At 45.5% G+C, this 12842-nt stretch overlaps 1 protein-coding gene across 1 annotated transcript; it reads right to left on the minus strand.

The window, feature by feature from the left end:
* Positions 1 to 4321: 4321 nt before the first annotated feature.
* LOC103802851 lies at positions 4322 to 5058 on the minus strand. The gene is given in 2 exon segments (XM_009075382.1): positions 4322 to 4746; positions 4749 to 5058. Coding segments are annotated over 2 exon segments (735 nt in total).
* Between the last annotated feature and the right edge of the window lie 7784 nt (positions 5059 to 12842).

Here is a 12842-nt window from a genome sequence, read left to right on the forward strand (position 1 = left end):
CAAGCCATTTGCAGACTGTGGGGTGCCTGGTGGGACCTGACCCATGGTTACTCTCATACTCATTTGCTGGTGTCAGCAAAATTCCCACTGCTAATAGCACCTAATCCCAAATAACCCTAATCCCAAATAATGCCTTGCAGTCTCTACTTTCTAAACTAAATCCAGTGTCTCAACCTTGTCCTGCCTCCAGCCCTCATATAGGGTAACATCATGTACAACCACCAAGACTTTCCACTTATGGTCTCTTCTGCCTTCAGGCAGGTGTTCTCCAGGAGGGGAAAAGACTCTGCTGGAGTGGGCTGCAGAGGTGCCTGATCCCATGAACAAAGGATTACAGCTCTGGCCTGGACATATGGAATGTATCTACTCTTCCTGTTGAATGTCCAGGTTAGTCTTGCAGTTGTTGTATATTCAGCAGCTCCAGGTTTTAATTATTGGTGCAGTATTCCCACCTGCTTTGTGGAGTCCCAGCAGCCTGTCTGAGAAAGGCATCTGGTCATCTCCAAAATGTCATCTCAATGCTTACAGGGAGCTTTGCTGGTGACCAAAGTGTTCTCAGAAACAAGGAGACCTGCCAAAGCAGACCTCCCTCCTCGAATTAGCAACCACCAGCATTTTATACCAGGCATAGCATGGAAGTCACTCTGTTCCTTCTGATCTTCATTTTTCTTGCCTGGGACAAATGCCCACAAGTGTCCTTTCGTGTCTGAATTTTGACAAGGACATTCTCAGCAGCCTCTATTTGAGGCAGCTCCACTTTTCTGCTGCTTGGGTGGCCACAGTGCTGATACAAAGTGCACATGAAAGGCCCAGCCTGAGAGTATGTCCTGCTGCTATTGCACATGTGGAAACTGAATTCATTGCAAAGCAGAGAGACTCATGGGGAAAGAGACCCACTTTCAGTTTTGCCCCCCACTGCTGCTCTTGCAGGCAGAGACATTCACCTGAGTTGAATCAGCAGTAGGAGGTGTAGCCGGAGGTGTAGCTGGAAGGCTGCAGACTGTCCTGCTTATCAACCCAAACACAGGAACATGATTTCATGTCACAGGCTCTGCCTGGGCTGGCAGAAGCTGGTGCTGGCTGGGCACAGGTGAAATTTCAACTTCACCTGCTGTTAAGGGACATGGGGTCTGCTCCATGCTTTGTGACTTCTAAAAGCTGAGGGAAATCTCTTGTTCAATGTCATTTCTGCTGTAGTCAGTGGAGGCTGAAGATCCCTGACTAATCTGCTGGAAGTGTATTGTAGGTGTGTGATCCTAGACCCCTGACTTTTCTACCCTGGATTTGCAAACATTAACTTTACGTTTTTATTTTTAAACTTTTTTTACCTTTTCAGCTCATATTTTTCCACTCCTTCGGTAGGTGAAGTGACATGAAAATTCCTATGGGTAAATATTCAGGACACTTCTTAAATAGGCAGATATATCTTGTAGATCATTTGCTTTGCTATGTTGCAAATGTTGCATTTTGTATTGTGTGGTGTGAATTATGGATATGTGTTGCATATAGTCTGGGATAGGCTCCTACTTGTCACAGATGGCAAGATATAATCACACTGGACCAGATTTACTTCTCCCAATTCCTCAGCAGGGCTGGATTTGTTTGTGAAAGCAGTAATTTTGCACATTATTCCCAGTTATGGAGCTATCTGACCTAGAGGCAGAAAAGCAGGAGTTGTCATGATGATTGCTAAAATTCAGTCTCGGTCTTTATGTATAATGAGGTTGAAAGAGAATCACTTAGATGGCTGTAGCCTACTCTATTCCTTATCACCTGCTCAGCTGTCTTGGAAAATTAACCAGATGGAGCCAAACTGTCCTACAGCCTAGTGTGAAGAAACATGCAAAACTCCAAATCCAGATTCCAATCTGTTAGCAAATGACAAGTTTGGGTAGTAAAATGCCAAACTAAACCTTTGTATTCAAACAGCCTTCCACTTGGATGTTCAAAATCCTTGACTAAACTGAAGCTGGTTGCTGGGACACTGAGCAGCACTGTGGTATTTCTGGAAGTTGTCCATGGAAGCTTCCTCTAGAGCCTGAATCCACTAGATGCCAGAGGATGCTGGGAGCAGCATCTGTTTGGCCAGCTCTTGGTGTGAACCCCTGCTTGGTGGGATGAATTAGGCCCTTAATGGCTACAGAAAGAGTTTGGAAATAAAAGTTTATATTTACATAGTACATTTCATCCCAAAGGACCCTAAATCACACTGCACAAACTTTACATAAACAGCAGAAGCAAAGTGCGGCCACGTCAGGAATGGAGGGTGGCAGCCAGCTGGCATATGTTAGCAGGACGAAAATAAGCCAAGGGACTATTTTTGGCCAAGGACATCAGGGCAAACCCCTCTATTGCAAAAGTGCCTTCAAAACTTCAAAGTGTAGTTTTACTCCAAATAGTGATTGTGGATAAATAGATCCTTTGTGGTCAATTGACTTGTTCCCAGGCACATCTGGGGAATTCACTCACTAAAATAAGGATTTGCTACACATAATGCCTGCTAAGGCTGCAGAACTTCCTCACCCATGATAGCACATTTCTACTCCAACTCCAGTCCCATTCACATAATTGGAAGTCTTTCTTACACAGCCCTCACTGCTGAGAGTGGGAGACACAGAAAAAAATGCTCTGGCTTTCATAGCTGAACGTACCCTGAACAGACACATCTGGAAGTGCACATTCTCAGTTGTTAGCTAGGCAAATTTCTGGCTTGATTAGAAAACAAATTTCCACTATGCCCATCAAAGTAACTTTTCAGAATACAACTGGCCTTTAAATATCTATGTGGAGAGGCCAAGACATTTGAAGATCTTGCCCCAAAGCCCATCACGGAACAGGCTGTGCAGCATCTCTCAGGTCTCTTTGGGCTATTCAAACACTTAGCAACACTGAAAAGCATGGTTCCTTACAGCAATGTCACTGATGAAAAGCACAGGATTTTTACAGATAGGTATTTACTTTGGGGCCAGAAGGGTATCTATACCTACAGAATGTACTGCATCTCAGAGAACCCTGAATAATGCTATAGGATAAGTTGCTCTCTGGCAGCTGACGGCTACCTGTGAGCCTCCTCCCATATCTTCATGTTGTGCTGCAGCTGGATCCTGGCATGTCAGCCATCCCCTGCTCCAGTATCCACCCTCCCAAGCCATCCCATTGCACTGTCATGCCATTTAAGTTCTACTAGAGCACTCCTTGGCATGATTTTGTCTCCAGACTACAGTCCAGTTCAGTTTGGGGGATATGGACTGCTCCCCAGGAGGCAGGAGGGATGACAAGTGTTTAGTCATGCCACCTCCCCATGGGGCTAAGAAAAAAGCCCCTAGGTGCTGTAGGGAAGACATAAAGTCTGTCCATGACTTCTCTGACTCTGCAAGATAGAATCACAGAATGATTTGGGTTGCAAGGGACCTTAAAGATCATCTAGTTCCAACTCACATGCCGTGGGCAGGGATGGCACTCACCAGATCAGGTTGCTCAAAGCCCCATCAAACTTGGCCTTGAACACTGTCTGGGATGGGGCATCTAAAACGTCTCTGGGCAAACTGCTCCAGTGCTTCATCACCCTCTGAATAAAGAATTTCTTCCTAGTATCTAATCTAAACCTGCCCTTGTTCAGTTTGAAACTATTGCCCCTTGTTCTGTCACTATCTGCTTGTACAAAAAGTCCATCTCTCTCCTTTTTATAAGCCTCCTTTAGGTACTGGAAGGCCACAATGATGTCTTCCCAAAGCCTCATCTTCTCCAGGCTGAACAACCCAGCTCTGAGTCTGTTGTCATAGGAGAGGTGCTGCAGCCCTTCAAACACCTTCACGGCACTCTTCTGGACCTGCTCTAACAGACCCACGTCTTTCTTGTGCTGAGAACTCCAGAACTGCACACAGTATTCCAGGTATGGTCTCACAAGGGCAGAACAGAGGGGGAGAATCACCTCCCTTGACCTGCTGGCCACTCCTCTTTTGATACAGCCCAGGATATGGTTTGCCTTCTGTGTCACAAGCACACAATGTTCATCTCCGTCTTTTCATGCACAAGAACCTCCAAGTCCTTCTCCATGGGCCTGCTCTCAGTGACTTCTTCTCCCAGTGTGTGCTCATGTCTAGGGTTGCCCCCACCCAGATGCAAAACCTTACACTTGAACATTCTGAACCTCATGAGGTTCTCATGGGCCCACCTCTCGAGTTTTCCAGGTTCCCCTGATGGTATCCCATCCTTCAGGTGTGTCAACTGCATTGCTCAGCTTGGTGTCATCTGCAAATGTGCTGGTGGTCCATCCACTCAATCTCACTGTTTATGTTCACTGATGAAGACAGCACCAGTCCTAAGGGACACCACTTGTCACCAGCCTCCATCTAGACATGGAGCCATTGACCACAACTCTCTGACTGTGTCCATCCAGCCAGTTCCTTATCCACTGAAAAGTCCATCCATTGAATCCATTTCTCTCAAATTTGGACGTAAGGATGTCATGTGGGACCATATTGAAGGCCTTACAGAAGTCTAGATAGATGACATCTGTCAGTCTCCTCTTGTTGACTGTTGCAGTCACTCTATCATAGAAGGCCACCAGATTAGTCAGGCATGATTTGCCCTTAGTAAAGCTGTGCTGGCTGCCTCAGTTCACCTCCTTGTCTTTTATGTGCCTTAGCCTATCTTCTAGGAGGATCTGCTCCATGATCTTCCCAAGCACAGAGGTAAAGTTCACTGCTCTGCAGTTCCCCAGGTCTTCCTTTCTCCCCTTTTTCCCTTTTTCCAGTCACCAGGGATTTCACCTGACCACCATGACTTTTCAAATATGGAGGAAAGTGGCTTGGCAACAACATCATCCAGTTCCCTTAGAACCCTGGGATGCATATCATCAGGTCCCATAGACTTGTGAATATTCAGCTTCATCAAGGGATCCCGAACCTGCTCTTCACTTATAGTGGGAGGGGCTTCACTCCCCCCATACCTATCCAAAGGATCAGGGACTTGAGAGAAGTGGGAAGCCTGACTGCCAGTGAAAACTGAGGCAAAGAACTGATTGAGTACCTTAGCCTTCTCTATATCAGTCGTCATCCTTCTGGCTTATCAGGGCAGGTACACTCTCCTTGACTTGCTTTCTGACCTAGGTACTTAGAATCTCTTGTTATTCTTCATGTCCCTTGCCAAGTCCTGTTCCAGCTTTGTCCTGGCTTTCCTGACGACTTCCCTCCACATCTGAATTGTATCCCTGTACTCTTCCCAGGTCACCTGTCCCTGCTTCCACTGGCTGCAACCTTCTTTCTGACTCAATCTAAGGAGGAGATCCTTGCTCAGCCATGCTGGTTTCCAGCCTGCCTTGCTCCATTTCCTACACACCAGGATAGAGAGCTCTTGCACTCTAAGAAAAGGGGCCTTAAAGAGCTGGCAGCTCTGGTCAGCCCCTCTCTACTTAAGAACAGTTTCCCAGGGAATCTCATTCGCCTACTCCTTAAACAGCTGAAAGTTTGCTCTTGCAAAGTTCAGGGTCTTGACATTGCTCCTTGCCAGGCTCATGCTCCTTGAGATCACAGAACACAGATCTCAAGATCTATGCCTGAAGCATCCTGAGAGGATCTGAGAGTGAAAAAAGGGAAAAACAAAGAAGGAAATGTTTGGTGACTTCATTTGAGCTCTGAGAAATGTGGAAATGTGCAGGACAGCAGTGTGATGCTCTGGGAGGAGCAGAGGCCAAGGAATGCAAGACAGCTCTCTTCCTGATCAAAGAACCAGTACAAAAATGGTTTATGGAGGTGGATCCACCTTTGATGTTGTGAGCAGATTACAGAGCCATGTCACACTAGTTTCCAAGATTCCTAGATAGGAAAGCTGGTCTCACACACTGGAAGACTCTCCATGATGTGCCAAGAGCTCCCAACTCTGTATATGAAATCTCCCTTGTCCTTTAATTAAGTCCCTTTCCTTTGTTCTGTTTGCACAGCATTAAAGCACTGCATTTTCCAAGGGAGGGGAAAAGTTTTGTCTAATATTTGTAATTTTAAAGCTGAATTTTACTTTTTTTTTACATGCACCAGCATTATCCAACATGTAGTCCAATATATAAAATTGATCATGACCTAGAAAAAGCCTAGGCTTTTGGAATGATGCTGCAGGCAGGGAGGGAAACCCCACAGGCCAGCATTCAGGCACTCAAACTGGTTATGCACAAGTTCCACAATTTTATACATTCATGAGTGTACTCAGTCACTCTGAAACAAAATCTCACTGAGCAATAACACAGAGCCTTCCCCTCTTCTCTACCTCCTGCCTCCCAACACAGGGCCCTGCAGGGAAATATGCTGTGCTACTGCTGACGTTTCCCCCGAGCAGACTTGCATCCATGGCAGTATGAAAAATTAATAAAGGAGTACAGAGTACATTAACAAATGCTGACATATTTCCCACAGTTAATTGACATCCACCATTATATTTAAAATTAATAAAAGCTTGCCAAGCATGCAGAACTCGCACATCATAGCAAAGGAGATGTCCCACACAGCTCATCAGGTCATGTCATCATATCAGTTATGCTACATACCATAAATCACGACAAATATTCCTAGTATTATGTCAGGCCTGTATCCAAGGTGTTGTTCTTGGCATCAGTGTAGGAGGGCGGTGTGACACATACTCTGGAAATTGCCACTCTAATGGATGCAAGACAGCTGCTAAGACAGCCTGAAAGCATCTAAACCTTTGCTCTCCAGCTGACTTGAGTCCCTCTCTCTTTCTGGTGCAGCAAGGGGACAACCACCCTTTGTTCATGAAGCCCATCTGATGTCTCTATACAACTTCTGACAATGGGGACTACCAACCTGCCGCTGGTCCTGCAATCATTAAAGTCATTTATGGTCCAGATGTCCCACCAGTATCTTACTGAGCCCTACAGAGAGGGTGCAGGCAGAACCTTCTAGAAACTAAAGGAGAAACCCTGGAACTGCTAATGATGTTCTTAAGTGGGATGACAGTCCTCATTTTTTCAGCAGTGGAGGCAGGTGACAATCTGGTGAGTTGCACACACTGTAAAGCCAAGACCTCTGTAAATTTTTCTCAAGGCCTAAAGTTTTACTGGAAAGCTGTGGGACTTGGGGCACCACCAGTGCCATAGTCCAAGATGGGACTGGTCCAGGTGAGCAGGAGTGATCCTGTACTTGTGTGGTATGCCCCACTGAGGCCAGGGCTGCACCCAGTTGCCCATACCTGGTTGTATTCATTAACAGCAAGCCTTGGCTCAGGGATAACAACAGCAAGGGCTGTGCTGCCAGCCAAGCCAGTGAAATTAGGGACCCTTATAGGTAACACTAACAACACCCCAGGACCTGAGGACTTCCACATGCTGTTGTGATAACACCTTTTTGTATGGTGATGCCTGTCTCCTTTTGAGTAGACAGTCTGATGTGATGGCTCTCGGGTGAGCTACATGTGGAAAAGTGCCTTCTCTCACCTTTAAGCATGTCCTGTGGGCCAGTGGTGGCCCTTGGCATACTTGTCTCCCCTCTGACAAGTTCCTGATGAGGAGGGAAGATATTTGAAAGGCAGTTCTTGCAGAAGACCACCTTGCTAGCCATACTGAGCAACTTTTGCTCCTCCTCTGCATCTTTGTTCTTCTGGCACTGCTTCCAGCAAGAAAGAGGAAACTGGGAAAATGGCATCCAAAATTGCATGGGAGAGTTGTGCCTGGTTGGAAAACTTGCAGATGTCCCACACTGATATGCCAAATATCCTCACACTGATGGCCACCTAAGCCCAGTTGCCTTGGGGAGAGCTGATTTGTTCATAGTGATTCGTTGTGAACTTGAACAATACCACCGAAATGGTGAAATCACATGGGCTTGACAGTGTGAACATCTGGGTGGAAATCCGTGACTTTTGGCTATGCTGTCACCTGCCCCACTGGGTGCCATGGGAGCTATCCCACAGCCCAGCAGCTCCACCATGTACCGTGTCCTAGCTCACTCATTTGGGCTGAAGCATCCTCCCTCCATTTCTCCAAGCATAAAAAAATGGCTTGGGAAGTAAAAACCCTGTGTTCAATTGGAGACTGCTCCCACATACTAGTTTATATGAAGCAATTACATTGTGACACCACACTTGAAAGTAAATTAGCCAGCTCTGAAGAGAGTTTCTCCCCATATCTCAGCTGAGAATTGGATCCATACTTTTAAGGGATCTACCAACTCTTCATTTAGGCTGTGGGGCTACCTCCTTGAAAAAGGTATCAAGCTCCACTTTGATTTTCAGTTTCTAGTCTCTACACAGGGGCTGAATCAAAGTAACTGAAATTGTGGCTTTGATTCACCAGAGCTGGCTTAAGGTGCAGTTTCATGGGCTTCCTCCTATTTGTTATCACCTCCCTGGCAGAGCTGGTGGACCTGGATGAGTGTGTGTGTGTCCCTCTCTGGGCTTTGATGTTCACAGCTTCCCAAGACAGTATTGAAACAAAAGCATGTCTAATCAGGAATAATGGTGAGAGCTGATGAATTTATATATACCTTGAAATGCTCCCATTCTGTTCTCCAGGATAACATGCTCAGTATTCTGGTTTAGCAGTGTTTATCATACCCTGATCCAGTTGTTTACATCATACTTGGTAATTACCTTCACAGAGCTATTTGGTTGTTTCTGGGGATGACATAATCTTTGCTTGTACCACTTGCCCACACAGTTTGCTGTATTGAAGGGCTATGGAGTACTTCCTCTGGTGATTTTATTTCATTGGATCTTTAGAAAAAGCCATAGCTATTTTCTAATCTAGCCATGCCCAGAACTTTTGTCTCAGGGAAGAATATGAGGACAGCCAACTTCCTTCCATTAAAGAAGTCTCTCAATGTGCAACTATAGTTGAGACAGATTAATTCAATCTCTGCTTGCTACAAAATGTGCTCATGCACTACTTAGTCTGAGAAAATGAGGGGGCAAAGGTTTAAACAAACCTTAAGGCCCCTCTTCAGATATGTTATTTCCCAGAGGTCATGAGGGTTTTCATTGTAGCCCACGTCTCATCGGTTTAACCAAAGATGCAGTGTTAGCTTGGGATGGATGAACTGGTGTGTCTTGAAGCATTAACGTGTCCCATCACAGTCCTCTGGCGTGTATGGGTGCAAGCAGGGTCATATAAGGCCCCTTGTGCATGATCTGGGTGGTAGAAAGGGGCCTAGGCAGGGGTAGGACAGTTTTGTTTCAAATCTGATACCTGGTCAGGGAATAGGAAGAAGATGCAATCATTTAACTATGGTCTTTCTCTGCCAGAGAGGTCCATAGTTGGAGGCATTGCTGTGAAGTAAGTGGGTCACCAGAAAGGGTCTAAGTGACATTTTTTCCAAGTTCTGATATTTACTTGCTAAGTGGGTGACCTTCATCAAATCAACCACCTACTCAATGCTATTGGTGCAGTGTCTGTGCTATGGGTGTAAAACTATCCTACCTCCAAAACCCCTTTGAGACCCACCAGTGGGACATGATATCTAAGGCCTTTCTTTGTTTCTTCTGCCTGAACTTTGACTTCATTCTTATCAGCAGATAAAAAATCACAGGATGAGACAGAGCATGCTCCCTTGCTCTTCAGCCATCCCACAGTCATAAGGCTTTGGCATAATGCAGGGGGTGTGGGAGAGGAAACGTTTCAGCTCCCTGGCGATGTGGAAGCAGCTGTGCTGACTGACACAGACTGACAATCCTTGCTGCTACGTTTGAGGGGAACCCTTCTCAGGTGCTTAGTCAGTGCTTGTGCTGGTCATCATCATCCTGCAATGAGCTGGCAGAAACAAACCTCCCTATGCCCCAGTTTGTCTGAGGCGAAAGTCCAGTGTCCTCCCACGAGTGGCTGATGGAGGCAGGTGTGTGGGAGGCTGCCTAGTTTTTGCACAAAGCCAGCTGAGATGAGCACTCACAGTGAGGGACACCAACTCTGCTGGGAGGGACAGACCTGTGGCAGGGGATGGGAACAGAGAGCTAAGAACCTGTGAAACCACAGCTTGAACTGGCTCTGGGAAAGCAAATCAAAGCCATGATACAAGTTAAATTGGTGCAGCTTCTGTGTTCAGCTGAGCCCTCTAATCCTTGAATTGCCGAAGGCCTTGAGGGACCATTACATTAGGTAAAGCTTACCAGAGGGCAGGTTGCTCCAGCCTCTTCTTGTCCTCAGCAGGTGGGGAGAGCCTGTGTGGGTGGTAAGGATGTCTCTGCTTCCTTTTTAAGAGTGGTACTTTCAGATGAACTGTAGAGTCAGATTTCTGACCCTTTTCTTCCATCAAAATGGCACAGAAGAATTCCATGGGGTCCAAAAGCTCACCTGGGCCTTTTTTTTAAAAAAACTTTTAGAAAGATTAACACAGATTTATGTTTGAGAAGCAGGCTAATTCCAACCTAAAGTGCAGGACAATTCCCCCCATTTCCCAGGAGGGTAACATCATAATCCATTATTAGCTGTGCCAGTTACAGTTATTTCCTTCCCACATTTCCCTTCAGGTGTCAGACTAGAATGCATTTGCTTTTCTTCCTAAAAGCACTATTTTTAAAACTGAAGAATGAATGTTATTAATATAGTAGGTGTTGTACTGTGCAGCCCATTCTATAATGGGGTGTTTATAGCACCGATGCTCTTACCCGGTCCATTTGTAATCAGAAGTAATAGCACCACTTCACCACTTGCTCTGCTTGAGGATGCTGCAATAAATTCCAATGAGCCATAGCTTGGCTGCAGCTGGTGAGTGATGTAGAAGCTTTGTGCATTTTTACTTCTTTAATGTTTATAGCTCTTTTACATTATATGAATATTGCCAGTCCCGAGGATTCAGCTGTCATGAATCAAGCTTCAAAAACTAATGAGATTCTACAAAATGTGTACATTTGAAGTGAGTTTTATGGACCTTCAAATGTTTCAAAGGCTTCAAAAGCCTTTGTGCCATGCTGTCAGGCTTCCCTCATTTTCCTGCCACAACCTTGCTTTAAGAAAGGAAAAAGAAAGATGGGATTAACATATGATCATCTGATTCCAACAGCTGACCCCTACCAACATCACCTGATATCACAAAACTCAAGATAATGTTGTAAGGCCTGTCAGCACAAACAGATCCTCATCTGTATGATGGGCCAGGGCTAAACCAGTATCACCTAGATCTCATACAACCCTAGTTTTCTGTAGGAATAAACACGTTCAGCTCCATCGGGTGCTGCCATGAGCTCCCTGCATGGACAGAGGTAGGAAAGGTTCATTTTGGAGAAGCTGCAACAGAAGCCACTGGGCAGCATGACATGGATTGAGCCAGGCAAAGCACATGCATATGCCACATTTGTCTTGTTGGCAAGGAAGGTTCAGAGCCGCCAGCAATCATCTCATTGCCATTGCCTGTTCCACCAGTACAAGTGTCTGCAAGGCTTCAGCATGAAATGGGCAAGGGAATTGATCCAGGTTAAAAATAGCCACGCCTCTCCCTCCCTCTCTCCCCTTCTACTCCCAATTTTAAAGTATTACTTTACACCTGGATTGGTTTCCTGCTCCTGCTCGGTGGTTGGCACTGCAGCAGTAGCAGTGACATGTCTGAAGGGATAGTGGGGATGCAGAGTATTCCAAGTGGGAGGCATCACTCTGAGTACCAGAGAGCTTTCTTAAGACTGATTACAGGGAAATGAAAAGAAAGGAGAAGAAATCAGAGAAAGGGTGATATGTCATCTCTAGTGGAAATTAGGAAGAAACTAAAATTCAGGAGTGGTGTTTGTTGGGAAGCCAGGCTTGGCTTTCTTGCAGTGCCCAGGGAGACATGACTTTGAAGAGCGTTTTAGTAAGTGAGGAAGACTGCACCTGAGAAATGCCTATCCCTGGCATCAGCTCCTTTCAAAACCCAAACACAGGCCCAAATGTAGTTTGGGATTTTGTTGAAATGAAGGAAAACAGCAAATGATTTTGACTCTGTATTTTGCACATTTCTTAGCACTGGAGTGCAGAACTGCTTGGATTGAGACTGGTGGTCTTAGGGGCAACTACTCTAAGAACAGACTTAAAAGGGTGCTGACAGGGAAGCAGCATGGAAGGGAGCAGCAGCATCCTCTTCTGTCCTTGTTCAGGTAGTGTCCCTGCCTTAGTCCCAGTGGTCACCAGTTTTTAATAATGCCTTTAGAGCTCTTGAGCCCAACATTTACACATGCTTAAAATTGGCTATTTTTCACTCTTTTCCTAAACTTCCAATGGCAGTTTTCCCTGCTCTACACTGTAGGTCTCCAAACTCTGTCATCTCCCCATGCTAGTGTTGTTTACTGATATGTTTTTCCATTCCTATTGCCCTTACCTTCTTTCTTTCTGTTCCTTCTTTATCCCCACCTCCTAGGTTTTCTTATCCCCTTACTGAAGGGAGCCCTTCCCCTCACTCTCATTTCTACTCTGATGAGACTTTTCTGACTCTGAAACTGGATTTCTAAACAAAACACAACTAAGCAGGAAAGCCAAGATTAACAATTCTGCTACAGATGTGTTTCCCGGTCTGAGATCTATAAGCATGTGCAAGAGCTCTCATCATTACCTTGGTATATGGTCGTGAGACAGAGCATTACTTTCCCACAGACTCCAACTCCTTTATCTTTTAAAAGTGTTCCCTGGTGACAGAGACTGCATTACCTTATCAGTTTGTACAATTTTCAGCATGTCTAATCACTCCTGCTATATAAATGCCATATAATCATCAAAATAATACATAAAACACTCATTGCCTGCAATCTTAGGATGTCAGGAGTTGTGCAATTCATAAGCATCTCTCTGTGATGCCCACGTACCTAACTCTAAGGAACTTGGAGCATCCTCCAGAGGACACCACACATGAGCAACAGCGATGCACCACACGACACGTAAC

Source organism: Acanthisitta chloris, unplaced genomic scaffold (genome assembly GCF_000695815.1).
Source record: "Acanthisitta chloris isolate BGI_N310 unplaced genomic scaffold, ASM69581v1 scaffold20015, whole genome shotgun sequence".
NCBI classification, from domain to species: domain Eukaryota; kingdom Metazoa; phylum Chordata; class Aves; order Passeriformes; family Acanthisittidae; genus Acanthisitta; species Acanthisitta chloris.